This window comes from Emys orbicularis, chromosome 8 (assembly GCF_028017835.1).
Source record: "Emys orbicularis isolate rEmyOrb1 chromosome 8, rEmyOrb1.hap1, whole genome shotgun sequence".
NCBI lineage: Eukaryota > Metazoa > Chordata > Testudines > Emydidae > Emys > Emys orbicularis.
This window is the reverse complement of record NC_088690.1, coordinates 81111495-81128533: the sequence shown is the minus strand read 5'-3', so window position 1 is coordinate 81128533 and position 17039 is coordinate 81111495. Positions and strand designations below refer to the sequence as shown.

The following is a 17039-nucleotide window of genomic DNA, read 5'->3' as shown; positions in this document are numbered from 1 at the left end:
TACATTCCATACAGTGCCGTTATTGAATTTCTGTGACTGTCATTATATAGCCATACAACCTTTAGGAACTCATATTCTGAGTTTCCCAGTTCTGTAATCTGTTTCACATTTAAGGATTGACATAATTAGCTTCTTCAGAGTTATAATGATAGTTCCAAAAAACAAAGCTAAACATATCTAGGGCCAAAAGATTACATGAGCATAGAGTAATAAAACTTTAATTTTTACAATACTTGCTATATTATATCTCTATATTTTCTTAAACTATAATTAAGTTCAAGCGAGTTGCTTCATGAAATTTTGTCTCTGCCCATGTATTTATATATTTCTCCCTTTTTTCCTCCCTTCCTGTTTTATAGTGTAGCAAATAAACTTCAAATTAGTTGGGGGGGAAAGAGTAGCAATATGTAATTTGAGTAGCTGATGAATTAGAGTGTCTTTTGGATCACAGAATATGCCCTCACTTGTTCACAAGCTCAGCTATTGTCTACTGTAAACCTCTAAGTACTATTGAGTTAGTGTTAATGGTACAGATGAAGAAAGTATATTTTGACATTGGTTCACAGCATCCTCATCCCACACGTGCTCCTTTCCCTCTGACAATATTATTCATTTACTACCCTATTTACTGTGCTGGCCACATGCCTTCCCTTCACTATCATGCCCATTTCTCTGTTGCTTGATTACTGTGTTATCTGTCACTTGCTTACTGTGTGAAATCATAGAAACAAAGATCCTAGCTAGTGCTTCCTTTATACAGTCTTTAGTATGCGTGGCAATGAAGGAGTCCCTGTCAATGTAGGGTGAAGTTACAGCCTGTCCATATTTTCATCCCATGAGCTCAGCTTGCAGAACGGCTAAGTCCAGAATTAAATTGGGAACCTCAAAACTTGGTGTTGTTTCATTTTCTTATTGTGAAGTTCAATTACATTGTGGTGATATTACAACATGACCACACAGCTCTATAACCTGATGCTGGGTCTGCATGTGAACTTGCGATATTGGGCAGGGCTGGGAAAAGAGTATTCAAAATTCTAAAGATGGCAGAAAATTAATTATTCCTTTGGCAGTTTCCTTCCAAATTATGATTAATCCTCCCACTAATGTAAGTGTTATAAAAGGGCCTGAATGCACCAGTATTGGTGCGATACTGCTGCCTAGGGTGATTTAGGATGCAGGTATTTCATGAAAGTATGTCCCCATGCAATTCTTCTGTGGCTCAACTCAACTGAGTACATATATGGCACCTATATTTAACCCAATGAGAGAAACCACAAGAACCTGATTCAATTTTAAATTGGAAGTTTAAAATGAGGGCACTTCAGGGGACCATGTCACATCACCCTGAGGCCCAACTGGCAATATTACCCTCTGCTCCTTGAATACATTCCATACTCTTCTGTTAAAATTTTGTAACTCATTGAATGTCCAAACATAAAAGCTGACTAATGACTACCTTCAGGAGTCCGAGAAAATGGTACTTACCAATGTTTGCATTCTGTTGCTATGGAGGCCAAAACTATGGAGTTTCTCAACGCAAAAGCGTATTTTGTTTTGGGTAATGATGTCACTATATATGTTTAAAATTTTGTAGTTTCAGAACAAACCTTAAATCCAAGTAAGGCTGTGTAGTTGACTAATATCTCCTATACTGTATAAGGATATTGCCACTTTCCTCTCTAAATGGCAAATCTTAATATTTGGCTGAGAAGGAAAAGATTACTGGGGTACAGAAGGAAAGCTAACCTAAAATGTGACATAACTGCACTATTACGTTCTCCGCACCGTAGGGGGAGAAGGAATTGCTTGAGTGTGAGAAATGTTGGAACACAAAACCAGCATGCAATGTTGGAACCAGCAAACCCTGGTTTTGTTCAGATTTTCGTGTGAGTGTGTGTGTGTGAGAGAGAGAGAGAGAGAGAGAGAGAGTATGAAATAAGTGGTGCTGGCAGTGACACCTATGATTAAGGTTGTCTAACTTTTTTATACCTGTATTACCTAGTGTTTATTGAAGATGGGTTTTAACCACTTCATTATCTACTTGCAAATTTGCTAAAGATTTATGTCATCTTACAAAATGTGTAGTAGTCTTTAAAACAAGCACTGTATTCATACATTGACTTAAAATGACCCTGTCACATGTGAAAACAAATCAAATTGTTGCTGTTAATGAGCTTTTCAATTTACTATTCAGTGGATCAGATAAGTAGATTTAAGAGGTAATGATCCCGTTTAGCACTCAAGCTTGGCTGTCAGATCCTAGTAGTTGAAGAAAATCCTCAGGGACAAAAGCGTTGACACAGTTCTTGATGGGATAATGGGAATCAAAGCTAATGGATGATAAAAGGAGTAGTAAGAGTTACACGGATAATTGTGGATTAAAGCACTGCTCTTTGTCAACATTGACTGCTGTTCCAGTATTTTATTTGGTAAACTCTGATGTGGTGAGAGCCTCTTTTGACAACAGAACACAATGCTAATATAGCAGGTGAGCACTTGTGCTCGCATTTCCTATCACAGGAAGGAAAACATCTGAATATCAATATATGTTAGTAAGGAACGCAAACCTTTCTGGTGAAAAGATTTGATGTGAAAAAAGTAGAAAACAAATACAGAGGTTAAACTTTTGCACGCACAAAAATTGGATAGTATAACTTGTTTCAGTGGCATAGTATTTACAGTTAAAGTACCAGACTGTGTGTTTTGAATATTAAATATATGTATATTGTAAATGATAATTCTTTAAATATTTGACATTACTTTTTTCAAGGTATTTGGAGGGATTGTACTGTCTATAATAAAGAATTTTAGTATTCCAATTGTCTAGTTCACCAAAGATTTTGTCATTATATGATAGTCCTATTAAAAGTTGACATTTTTACTTATACTGGAAATAAATATATCCTTGCTGGTATCTCCAGTTATTGCACAAATTGGATTTTGTCATGACTTTATTGCATTCCGATTTGAAATCTGTAGGATTTGAAAACATATCTACTTACTCCATCATAGAGTTAAATACTGGCATTTCCTAAGAGTGACTTGATGGGGTGGCATCACTAGCAGCAGTGGAAATAGGTATAAACAAGTATGATATCCTACCAGAAGTATTCAATATCTGTAATTCATTGCAATTTATAAGTGTGATAAGTAACGTTTCAGAATAAAATTGGCAGCTAGATGGCACCAGTCTTTCATCATTGGGTGGCTTAAGTTACATGTGTTGTGACTTTGGTGATCTCAACCTAGATCTTAATACATACTTGCCCTGAGCACATAATATGGCAGAATTTCATAAAGTTGGTACTCCTTTCTTTGGTGGGATTTAGGGATAAAATAGGAATACTTCAGGACTGAACTAAAATGCACTAGTTGGTAGAGTTGTGTTTGGCCCAGGTCTTCAGTGAAAAGCAGGGGTGCTCTAGCTCAAAATGAGGTGCACTGGCAGAACAATATGAAGAATTTTTGCCAAGCGCCTGTTCCCACTGTCTCAGATTCTAGTAGAGTTCTATTAAGTAGTTACTTTCGTGGTCACTAAAAATGTCACCAAAGTTTGTCAAGAACATGCAGTAATGCTAACTGTGAGACATAATGCTAATGTATCTGACTTGACCTGCTGATTGATAAGTCATCATAATAACAGATCCCTCTAACTGGCAGAATATAAGGAAAACTTGAGAGTTAATCAGTGTCCTGGACCTGGAATGAAGGGTGATTGAAAATCACACAACTCAATGTCTTTACGTTACTTGGAAGGAAAGGGAAAGCCCACAATTGGATGCCTGGGGAATGCGTAGTTCTACCTGATTACATCAGTGAAAATGCAACAACTTAACAAATGTAAGCTAAGGTGCGGGAGCAACATTTACACCGATGCTGCTAAGGCTAGAGAGTGGTGGAAGATATTGCTTTGCTGCACCCCATTAAGGCTGCTTATAAAGCGCCATTACCTCCATGAGAGGAGGTGGTTTGCTCACTGAACCACAGAGTAAGTGCATGCTTATAGTGAGTATTTACCACATCTGTTTGGGAGGAGATGGTTAAGCAGGGCTGAGTGAAAATCTGTTAGCCCCAAATTCCTGAATCTGGAGGACATGAGTCATCTATACACGTGATTTAGCCAGGGCCAGATGGATTTAGAGAATAACCCACATTCATGCTTGTGCCCTTTGGCTGCATAAACAGAATGTGGAAGGGTTAATATATTTTTGATATAACATTTTTGATACTTGTAAATGTCTATAATGTGTTACTGTTGAAATGTTTATTTTCAGGTGTATGCCCGAATGTCAGAAGTCTTAGGAATAACAGATGACAACCATGTTCTAGAAACATTTATGGCAAAAATGTGAGTTTGTGCTTGAGTTCTATTCTATACGTTATTTTGTTTTGTCTTTAATGTTTATCCATAATCAAAGTTTAAATTTAAAATCCCCAGTTGAATTTTAATGAGAATAATTCTAGGTGTTTTCATAAATAGTTTTAAAAATTGAGACATGGGGTAAAATTTTCAAAAGAGCCTAGGTGCCACTATAAAGAGACTTTGGGCTCCTAAATGCTGCCTGTCAATGGTACTTAAGCTCCTAGGTGCCTAAAACGCTTTTGAAAATGGGATTGAGGAGCCTTGACCACTGATACTCTCTTTTGAAAATATTGCCATTGGTCATTATGATCTTCAGTGTGTGTGCGTACACATGCTCCACACACATCTATCCTTTTTCTCTGTGGCTTAGCCTGCTAGGTCACCAGGCAGTCCTCTCACTTTTACACTAGTAACAGCCAGGAAAGACAAGCAGCCAAACGGAAGTAACTTCACTCTCTTTGGTGGCAGCTCATCCTTATCTCCCCAGTTTGATATTCACCTCATTACAGTACAGATGCTGGGAAGTGAGCGCTACATCTTGCTTGTAGTCACACTCCAGAATTTTCAAAAGAAAAGAGTTGGAAACTCACTGAATGGGGCAAAATCCCTCCCTTAAATATAGATTCAGACAGGGATGAGACCATGAATGACCAAGGTTTGTGAAGCAGCTATGGAAGATTATAACCACCAGCCCTCTCTCTTGTGATACTTGCCTGAATAAATTAATTCTACCTGGCATCACAATGTTCAAATAGATTTTTTTATTCTCCCTCTAAGAATACCTCTAAAAATTATCAGATATCTTCATGTCTGTTCTCAGGCACCCTCTGTGGTTTCCTGGGGGCAGACTTTTCTTTTTCTCATGTCCAGCAAGCCCCAGAAAAACTTCCAAAGTTTTGGCTTTTACAAGTTATACACTGTCTTTCTGCCTATATCAAGACTCGATGGATTCCCTTCTGAGGCAGAGAGGGTTTCCTCTGAAACTGAGGATTAACCCCTGAAGCAAACCAAAAGAGTTTCTTGGGAAGAATAGGAATATCTGCTCCAAAATGTGAAGGCCCCCATGAAAACACAGATTCTAAAGGTCTCCTTGTGTTCCTGGGAATGGAAAAGGATAAGGGCACCTTTCCTTTCTATCCCTCCCAAATTGGCTTCCTCTAAATCTGGTCAATATAGACTTACAAATGGTTTTCAATAGGGCGTTGTCGTTGCTAGGAAAACACCCTACTAAAACCATAAGATTAACCGTGACCAGTTGATACAATACTAAATATAACAGTAATAAATCACCAGGACCAGATGGTATTCACCCAAGAATTCTGAAGGAACTCAAATGTGAAATTGCAGAACTACTAACTGTAGTCTGTAACCTATCATTTAAATCAGCTTCTGTATTAAATGACTGGAGGATAGCTAATGTGACACCAATTTTTAAAAAGGGCTCCAGAGATGATCCCGGCAATTACAGGCTGGTAAGCCTGACTTCAGTACTGGGCAAACTGGTTGAAACTATAGTAAAGAGCAAAATTGTCAGACATAGATTAACATAACTTGTTGGGGAAGAGTCAACATGGTTTTGGTGCCTCACCAATCTACTAGAATTCTTTGAGGGGGTCAACAAGCATGTGGACAAGGGGGATCCAGTGGATATAATGTACTTAGATTTTAAAAAAGCCTTTGACAAGATCCCTCACCAAAGGCTCTTAAACAAAGTAAGCTGTCATGGGATAAGAGGGAAGGTTCTCGCATGGATTGGTAACTGGTTAAAAGATAGGAAACAAAGGGTAGGAATAAATGGTCAGTTTTCAGAATGAAGAGCGGTAAATAGTGGTGTCCACCAGGGGTCTGAACAGGGCCCAGTCCTATTCAATATATTCATAAATGATCTGGAAAAAGGGGTAAACAGTGAGGTGGCAAAATTTGCAGATGATACAAAATTGCTCAAGATAGTTAAGTCCCAGGCAGACTGCAAAGAACTACAAAAGGATCTCACAAAACTGGGTGACTGGGTAACAAAATAACAGATGAAATTCAATGTTGATAAATGCAAAGTAATGCACATTGGAAAACATAATCCCAACTATACATATAAAATGATGGGGTCTAAATTGGCTGTTACCACTCAAGAAAGAGATCTTGGAATCATTGTGGATATTTCTCTGAACACATCCACTCAATGTGCAACGGCAGTCAAAAAAAACAAACAGAATGTTGGGAATCATTAAGAAAGGGATAGATAATAAAACATAAAATATCGTATTGCTTCTATATAAATCCATGGTACACCCACATCTTGAATACTGTGTGCAGATGTGGTCGCCCCATCTCAAAAAAGATATATTAGAATTGGAAAAGGTTCAGAAAAGGGCAACAAAAATTATTAGGGGTATGGAACGGCAGAGAGATTAATGGCAGAGAGATTAATAAGACTGGGACTTTTCAGCTTGGAAAAGAGATGACTAAGGGGGGGATATGATAGAGGTCTATAAAATCATGACTGGTATGGAGAAAGTAAATAAAGAAGTGTTATTTACTCCCTCTCATAATGCAAGAACTGGGGGTCACCAAATGAAATTAATAGGCAGCAGGTTAAAACAAACAAAAGGATGTATTTTTTCATAGAACACACAGTCAACCTGTGGAGCTTCTTGCCAGAGGATGTTGTGAAGGCCAAGACTATAACGGGGTTCAAAAAAGAACTAGATAAGTTCATGGAGGATAGGTCCATAAATGGCTATTACCCAGGATGGAAAGGGATGGTGTCCCTAGCCTCTGTTTGTCAGGAGCTGGGAATGGGTGACAGGGGATGGATCACTTGATACTTGTTCTGCTCATTCCCTCTGGAGCACCTGGCATTGGCCACTGTTGGAAGACAGAATACTGGGCTAGATGGACCTTCTTCTTTTCTACAGTAACTACAAACGTGTTTAAAATTCTGTAAGTTAACATGACTTCTCCAGGTCGTTTTCTCCCATGACCTAATTTCCTAGTGAAGACAAGACCTAAATGGCTTCCTTTCACCAAGATAAAGTATGCTGTTTTAGCTTGCTTTAAGAAAACTGACCTACCCATCAAATCTAATGTTTCTCTAAAGAAACCCTATGAGCTAGGTCAATGGAAGGGGGATGAACAGAAAAATGTGTGTTCTGGGGCCTGCCCAATTCTATATTGCATATTATTTTTCTTTTGTGTCCAGATCAGCTGTCAGTCAGCTGCCGGAGGTCCAAAAAACTCAGGATTTTTGTGTTTTCCGAACCTGCTCTCTGCCCACCCGTGCAGGGAGCGGGAGAGTATCAAATCTGGTGAGCCAGCAGAGAGGAGTGTTGTGGGAAGGAGGGCCTTTCATCTGCTAACTATCCTGTGTCTTCTTGAGGGCAAATCACAATAGTTTCCCTAATAAACAAAAGCCCCAGAAACATGTCCACGTATTGTATCTTTTTCTCCTTTCCCCTTCTTTGTAAATAGGCTTGGCAGAATTCAGGGTGTTTTTTTATCATTTTGATGGATAATATCAATGTTTGTTTAAGCATTTTTTAAAAATGTTTGTTGATTTAAATTTTCACAGTTGCATGAAATTATTTAAGCATTTATTTTTATCAATTTAAATTTTCATAGTTTTAGGAAATTTTGTGTAGGTTAGACGATGGTGGAGTCAAGACAATAATTATTTAATGACAGTAGATATTGAGATTCAAAAAGTTAGTTTTATAACCGTTAACACAAATTGTCAATATCACATGTCAAAATATACAAAGTAAATATCCTTAAATCAAACTCTAATAAGTTCTCAAGCTGCATTTTTCTTACTTTGCCTATCTATAAATTTCTATTATCTATAGAAATATTTTTGTCAGTTTGTGTGTATACAGCAAAATCTACATTTATTGATATTTACCGATAATCTAATCCTTCCAAGCCTATTTATAAACTGTCTCTACCTTGACTTGATTATTTGTAATGTGGTTGGGGCAGGGATCATGTTGAGTTCACTTATCTATATGGCATCTAGCATGCTTATGGGGGATCCAGGAATAAATAATAAAAAATAAATAAAAATTGTTTCCAGGAGGTGAACAGAGCTGAGGATCTGTCCTGTCCTGCCAGGGTAAAAATACATTCTACCTGCTAGTGCATCTTCCTGGGCAAATTTCTGCACACCTTCTCTAAGTACTACAGGCATCAGCTAATGCAGCAATGGTTGGCTGAAGTGTGCTTAGAAAAGCCTTCCCCAGAGAAGACCTTTTCTTAGGAAAACAGGTGAAAGAGATCACTATGGGTATTTCATCATTCATTCCCCTTCCTCTGCCCCATTGGAGCAGCTTTTAGCTTCTGAATGCTGTATTCCTACCCAGCCAGTATACTTTAGGATACTACTATTAAGAACTCTGATCTGTATTTAACAGAACAAGCCACAGAAAAACTAATGAGTTTTCCCCTTGCCTGTGAATGTGTTTCCTGTGACTTGGTCAATCAGCACAGAGACCACCCTTAATGGACACTTGTCCTGCAATTTCTGGAAGAAGCACTGGGTAGGGAATTAGGCAGTCTAACCTTCATTCTTTGAGACCAAATGGAGTAAAACTAGGAATCGGAGGAGGGGCCATTGTATCAAATATAGATGCTTCAGTTTGATTGGCTGACTTTCCTTCTGTTGCTACCAATGAGAGGAAAATTTTGTGGCCTGTGTCCTATGACCAACTCTCAGAAAACCAATTAACAGGTAAGAGGATAAGTACTACATGCATTTAATTTTGTCATGTATGTCTTTGCATAAGCAATGTAAACTAAGCAGTAATGAAATCCTATGTATATGCGTAGCATTTTAATGCCATCTTGAACACTTCTGAAAAAGTTTAAAAAACAATCCTAGTTTTACATGACATGTTCTGTATTTTTCTCATTTCTCCTCCTCCATGGTTTATTACATTTGTATGAAAATAGTATCTTTGTTTATGAACTGTTCATTGATTGCACTGGAGATAATTTTGGTATCACAAAAGGAGTATTATTTCTTAAAGTGGAGAATAAGAAGTAAATACTATTTTCAAATGACAAAAATCTATTTTCTGTACACCTTTTTATGTCCCTAACCATTAAAATAAACTGTCTACTTACCAACAATAGTGTGTTTAGTGTAAATCTGAACTAGAGTCCATAGTATACTGATACAGCAAATAAAACATTATGGGTAGTCTTGACTGCCAACATTTCTGTTGCTTTATTCCTAGGCCTAATCTGAGCAGATTCTGCCATCTGTGCCAAATAGTCTGCATCTTTTGTACTATGGACGCATGACTACACTGAGATTACCAGTCACTTTCCCTTGTGAGCCAAGTCAGTATCTTAACCCAGTGGTGGGAAATCTACAGCCCACGGGTCGGATACAGCCCACTGCTTTATTTCATCTGGCCTGTGACAATTCTCCGCGCTGTGGGCCGGAAGCCCCGAGCCTTATCACCCCTCATGGGATTGGAGCCGTGAGCGCCAGCTCGCCCCGCTGCGGGGGAAGCTATGGTTGCCAGACCATTAAAAGTCCAGTTGGCTCCGCGCAGCTCCTGGAAGAAGCCGACATGTCCCTGCAGCCTAGGCGCAGGGGCGGTCAGGGAAGCTCTGGGTGCTTCTCCAGCACCAGCTCCACAGCTCCCATTGGCCAGGAACCACGGCCAATGGGAACTACAGAGGCGATGCCTGCGGGCGCGGGCAGCATGTACCGTGCAGAGCCACCTGACCATCCCCACGCCTAGGAGGCGGACATGCCAGCCACTTCTGGGAACAGCGTGGAGACAGGAAGCCTGCCTTAGCCCCGCTGCGCCACAGACTGGGGGCCACCTGAAGTAAGCACCACCCGGCCAGAGGCCGCTCCCCAAACCTTCTGCCCCAGGTTGGAACCCTAACTCCCTCCCAGATCCTGCATCCCCACCTGCAACCCAATCCCCTACCCCAGCCATGAGCCCCCTCCCGCAGCCAAACTCACTCCCGGAGCCCACACCCTACCCCTCTGCCACAACCCTGAGCCCACTCCTGCACTCCAAATCCCTTGGGCCCAGCCCAGAGCCCCCTCCTGTACTCCAAACCCCTCATCCCCAGCCCCACCCCAGAGCCCTCACCCCCTCCCACACCGCAATCCCCTTCCCTATCCTGGAGCCCCATCCTGCACCCTGAACCCCTCATTTCTCGCCCCACCCCGGAGCCTGCAGCCCCAGCTGGAGCCCTCACCCCCACCCGCACTCCAAACCCTTGCCCCAGCCCAGTGAAAGTGAGTGAGGGAGGGGGGCCTTGGGGAAGGGGTGTTCAGTTTTGTGCAATTAGAAAGTTGGCAACCCTAGGGGAAGCCCCGAGCCTCCGCCGCAGCCCCATGCGTCTGGAACCATGAGCGCCGCGCCCTCCCCTCCTCCCCCCAGCCCCGGCAGGGCTGTGTGTGGCCCGCAATCTGTGGGTCAATGGCCCCGATAGAAAAAATGTTCCCCATCCCTGTCTTAACCCAAATTTGTAGATTAGAAAGCCATTAACTCTCTGCACAGGCTAGACCCATTGACAGGGCCAGCTTTAGTAAGCGCGGGGCCCGATTCGAATACCCGGCGGCGGTCCGGGTCTTCGGCAGCACTTTGGCGGCGAGTCCTTCACTTGCTCCGGGTCTTCCGCGGCACTGAAGGACCTGCCGCCGAAATGCCGCCGAAGACCCAGAGCAAGTGAAGGACCTGCCACTGACGTGCCGCCGGTGAGTAATAAAATTAAAAAGGCGCCTAAGTTAGGTGCTCTTCTTTAGGGCACGGGCCCCTCTTAGGCGCGGGGCCCAATTCGGGGGAATTGTCCTAAAGCTGGCCCTCCCCATTGATCTCACTTTTTTCTGTGTAAGGAAAATGTTAACACTCGTGGTAAATATTTTTTTTAATACTGTGTTCTTCATAAATACCATTGTGATTGACATTAAAATGCCAGTGTTTCTGTGTATTTGCATGGTGGTATGTAAGGCATGACAGTTGCTGTTTTGTTAATGCACGGTGTTATCTGATATAGCACCCTTATTTGCTATTCAGAGGGATAATGCTTCCTCCTTAATGGCAAACACTGTCTTTCATATCAGAAAGGGGGAGAAATACATTCGTAATGTTGAAGTAATACTTCACCGTTGCAATCTAACATTAGAACTATTGAATACCCTTGAGATCATGTTAACTACTTTTTCATCTAATCATGAAATAGTAGCAGTTTGTCTATAGTACTAGAGTCTTGAAAGAAGTTGTCAAGACACTTAAAATGTGTGAAGAAAATATTCTGTACTTAAATACTGTGGGAGGAACATAGGGAACACAACTATAATGGTTTGATATGCAATGGTCAAACAAGTGGTGATCCTTCATGACATTAATTAATTTTTGTATTCCACTAATTAGGGGACTTGCACCTCCTCTTGTAGTAGCTTGCTGGTTCTTATGACAAACTTAATGTCTGGTTGCCATGTGCAGCATTCCTTCGAGTCTGATTATCCTTCCATTGGAAGTAATTTACCAGCCTCCTTTTGAACTTCTGGACATCACTTTCTAAGGGGCAGGTTTTTATACACCCATGTGGCCACTCATGCAGTGAAAGTATCTATTATCAGCCATAATCTTATAGCTGTCCCATCAAGAATCTTGGATTTCACAAGGAAGCCCTTTTAGTTTCCACTGTCCTTGCTTAGCTTCACCAGTGCTCAAGAAAGTTGATCTTCATTTGAAAAACACTAAGGCCCAGATTTGGGCAGTGCTGTGCTCAGTGTTGCATTGCCTAAGTCTCATTTTCAAGAGAGATTTAGACACTTATGAGCCAAAATCCCAATGAGATTTAGGCTTGTAGAGACTTAGGCTCCTAAATCTATTAGGCATTGCAATGCTGAATGCAGCAACACCTAAATAACTTTAAAAATCTGGGCCCTAGTCTCAAAATAAGTTCTTCTGGCTTTTATGTGTCTTATATCACAGCTAAACTCATAGATTTATGTACTCTTGTGACACAACTATGTAAACTCAACTATTCTTCAGCTTTTATTTAGAGTTAGACTTGGGCATATTCAGTTGTGATTGGTCACTGGTTTATGAAAAAAGAATTAAAGTTTGTCAAATTCTTCATTTCAGACATTAATTTGTTTAGCATGTTGTTTGTGAACCCATCCTGATCTCTGCAAATATTATGTTGTTTAAACTTGTCACATAGTTGTGGTAATTAATTATTAGTCTTTGGATTCACAAAATGTTCGTATTTGTTTTACATGATTGGTTATCAGAGTCACAGAGTATTGTTTCTGCTCCCTGATAGGATAACTGAAATGAGACGAGTGAATAACTAATAACAAACATCTCCTGTGAATGTATGGATGAATCCAGTAATTATCTATCTGGGGTACATGTACACATATATATATATATATTTTTCCTAGGGTGCTTGTCTTCATACTATCTAAGCACCAAATATTCATGGAAAATTCAGGATTTGTGAACATGTTCCCAAATACCCAGCAATTGCCTGTTTGCTTGTGAATAGCCAATATGACCCCATGAATCATAGCAAACTACAACTCAAATATTTTATTTGTGAAGGTATTTTGTGTTTTTTTTTAACTATTTGCATTTACCCAGCTCTAGTGAAGAGTTATATTCACTCAATGTCCATGTGCCACAAGGAGTTCTGAACTGTAAAAGATGATAACCTGCAAGAAATAAAGCATGAGTATATAGAGCTCTGTTGCTAGCATATTGCCCATTTCCTCCTTGTTACTAAAACACATATAGCACACTATGGCTGAGATTTCCAAAGACTTTTAGGTGGTTTGGATGCCCAATTTTCATTCATTTGAATGGGAATTGAGAATCCAATATTTGAAATTTTCAGCCTAATATATTAAATTGTGGTTTTGTCTCTTTGAATTTTAAAACTCATATTGTGTAAAAGTGTCCAAAATAATCTTAATTGGTCACTAAGAATATCCCTATACTATGTGACTTGGGTTGTTCAGCTATTTTGAAATTTGGTTCATGTCATCCATAGTTAACCTTCTTCAACGTTTTGAGTGTTTGTCTATCCTTCATAGCCACATAAAAATAAATGTCACAATATGCATATATAGCCTTTCAAAATCATGATTTTATTTGCACATCATCTCCATTTTTGTAATACTTATACAGGTTTCCACCCTCCTCCTCTTCATTTAAGGTAGCAAACAATAATACAAGGCTTATAGTATTATAACAGGGATGCATGCAATGATAACTTGAAGAGGCAACCACCACCTTGTGACCCAAGTAGACTTGCAACTCTCTTCCTGCTCACACCTATGCCTCAGTCCTTCAGTCTCCCCTTTCCCACATTCACTGTACACTTTGGTTTTTCCCATCCTCATTCCTTTCCTGATTCTTCATAATTGTCTCATTTGCTCCCTTCCCTAGAGCTCCCATCCCATTCCCAATGAAGTAGTAACCTCCAGAGTTTACTATAGTACTTTTTTCTGTAAGCTCATCATGCAGTCAGCACCATGGACAGCTCTAACAGCAGTGTGGGTTTAAAGTTCTGGGTTCACTTATTAAGAAGACATGGTGAGAATGATCAAGGGAAGGAAAGGCAGTAGAAAATTGTTGAATAGTTCAGAAAGATTGAGTGGAAAGATACTTTTACATCCATCATTACCCCTCTTCATTAATATGATATCCCTAATTATGCAAACTTTGACAATAAGTGTTCACTGGTCAGAATAGTTTTAATTAAGATGTTTGTATGTTTACCTATGTTTATCTATAAAATATGTGGGTAACTTGTTTTTGCTTAGGATTCGAGGTAAGAGAAGGAGAAGTTGGGAGGGGGGAGGTATTCAAGTTTTTTTAAATATTCAGCCTAAAAATAATAATAAGGCAAATAGTTTCAAAGGTACTACATTAAGAAAAGCATAATCTTTGATATGATGATCCGACCACAAAATGAAGCAGATTTTACCTTAGACAAAATATCATTAAAGTAGTGCTCACAGGTAGTAGGGCTTACAGGCAGTCTGAAGTTCCTCTTGTCTGGTACAGTCTCAGAGGCCTGAGTTTGGTTATTCTGATCCCTTGGTACTGGATCTAATACTGGTACTAATAATAAATATTTGTGTTACCAGAATAACTATAAACCTTGCCATTTGGATGTTGTGTCTCTTTTCCAGTTTATAAATACTGGAACAATGTTAGTGACACTATTTCATTTTTTGAGAACAATTACAGCCCAGTATTTTGGTTTTCGTATACCAAATATGGAAATATTCTGTCATTTCTTTGTTCCACATTATGTATATTTGCTTTTAAAAATGTGATCTCTGTTAGTCTGTTATGTAAGTTTCTGTAGACTTGAGATTCTGATTGGAATCCTGTTAAATGTAATTTTTTACTTTCTGTCATGCATTTGAAGTTTCCTGCTCAGTTGCTTTAACGCTCTTTCACTTAGTATCTTTATCAATTAGTCACTTAAGAGACAGAGAAAAGGACACCAGCACTTGGACTCAAATGCTTGACTTCTTGAAGAGCTTGAATTTCTCACCTATGTTGTTCCTTGGCTTCTCTCCCTCAAATATTGGAAAATCATAAAATTGGTTTGGTGTTCTGTACACTTAGTTATATTTCTGTTCAGGTTTTACAGATTTTTCCTGTGAGCTGTTATGGCATAAATGTAATTTAATATATTACTCATTAATATTGTCCATCATTCCTGTTGCGTGGTGTCGATACACCAAAAACAGAAATGGAAATGGTCAGGACTCACCAATATGTCGTCAACCTTTTACATGCACCATTCGTACTTTTCATCATCCAAATGCAGCAGCATATGGAGCAAAAAGAATAGGCCAAACTGGGAAGAAACATTAGAAGAAAAGGAAAAGTCAAACAAGAATGGGACAGCTTTTTTAAAATGGTCTGTTTTGCTTCTTCTCTCTTTAAACGTTCAAACTTTGGATGCTGAAGTTTAGAATAGATTTCTGCCTTTTTTTTTTTTTTTTTTTTTTTTGGAGAATTGCCTTTTATGATTTTGGTATTGATGTTGGATCTGGATAATCCAAATTGATTTTTATTGCTTTCTACAATATATATCTGTTAGGATTTAGTATAGCAGAAACATTTTGAGAACTCCCTACAATAGGGATAAACGGTAAATTATGGACTTGCTAGGATAGGCTGTTTCTTTAAGACAATATGAGCCATTATATTTGTTCATAGTGGTTTTTATTAAATGAGTCAATGCTTATTCGTGCATTTAAGATGAGAAGCTTTGTTTTTTGCAGTGTTAGCGTAGAAATGAGCAAATAATTATGTTTGGAACTTGTCCAAAACTACATGCATGCACAAAAAACCAAACACATACACACATACCCCTATGAGAAAAGACTTCACCTTTACCCTGCATAGTAGTGTGTGTGTGTGTGTGTGTTTGTGTGTGACCTTTATCCTACATAGTTGTGTGTGTGTGTGTGTGTGTGTGTGTGTGTGTGTGTGTGTGTGTGTGTGTGTGTGTGTGTAGCAAAACTATGCTGATTTAAGGCACTTAACTTCTCTACTTCAGGTTCACCATCCCCAAAATTGAAGTAACACCACCTACTTACACACTTTGCATTGCAAACTATAAGGGTATACAATGAGTATTGATATGTCACTGAATTTGAAACAGATACATTTCAGAAGGGCTCTGATGTTTTCTTTTAATTTCTGCAAATGAATCCAGCATTAGAGTATCTACTGTATATTTTCTGAGACAACACACTCTTTCTCAGCACTTTGTTCTTTCCAAGCAGTTTACAAACATTGAGAGGTAAATTTATGTTTCTTACAAGCCAGAACTGGGGAGCCATCTTAAGTGATAGCATCTGGAGGTTCATGCTTGGGTGTGCTGGGAGAGTGGGGTGCTAAGGGCTTTACTAAGTATCTCTACTAAGCGCATCCACCCAAGGCCAGCCATAATTTGGCCTAAGAGGTATTGGTTAATACTTTGATATTGTGTTTGTTTTCAGGTACTGAAAGAGAACATCTAAACCCTTTTGTGTTGTATTGTTTTCAAATCCAATATTAGATCTATACCAATATATACTCTCATTAGGGTGTTTTGGATTTTTGTAACAATGCTGCTTAGGAGAGAAGGTTGGACTAAGTTTAAGGTGCTATCCTTAGGAGGCCCAGGTTCAATTCCCTTTTCCACTACAGATTTCCTCTCTGACCTTTGCCGTGTTGCTTAGTCTCTCTTTGCCTCAGTTTCCTATATGTAAAATGGGGATAATGGCATTTCCCTACCACAATTATGAAATCCTCAGATACTACATTATTAGGGGCCATATAAATATATAAGATGGATAAGGAGAAGGTCGTGTTACCATGAAAAATGGTGGCAGAGCAACTGATAGGGAAGTGGTAAAAATAGATTATTTAATGCTAAATTGGTTGTAGGTTTATAAAATGTTGAAATTACTGGTTCAAGAATAAAAAGTATTGAATTAACTTATTTTTTGTAATGTTTCCCATCTCGTGAACATAAAAAGAACAGTATCTACCAGAAGGATGTATTTGTACAACAGTACCCTAGCATTTTGTGTGTGTGTGTGTGTGTGTGTGTGTGTGTATACTTACCCACACCCTTCTCACAAAGAGGGAAACATTATTTATTATAAACTCTCTCTCCTTTTTTCTTT

The 17039-nt window shown here is 39.2% G+C and overlaps 1 protein-coding gene across 3 annotated transcripts in view; it reads left to right on the top strand.

The window, feature by feature from the left end:
• Positions 1-17039, top strand: part of RANBP17 (RAN binding protein 17) — a 254633-nt gene that overhangs the window by 139130 nt on the left and 98464 nt on the right. For all 3 annotated transcript variants that reach the window (XM_065409394.1, XM_065409393.1, XM_065409392.1), the window contains one exon: positions 4275-4348. In XM_065409394.1, coding sequence (XP_065265466.1) covers positions 4275-4348 — 74 coding nt within the window. The remainder of the gene's footprint in view (positions 1-4274; positions 4349-17039) is intronic.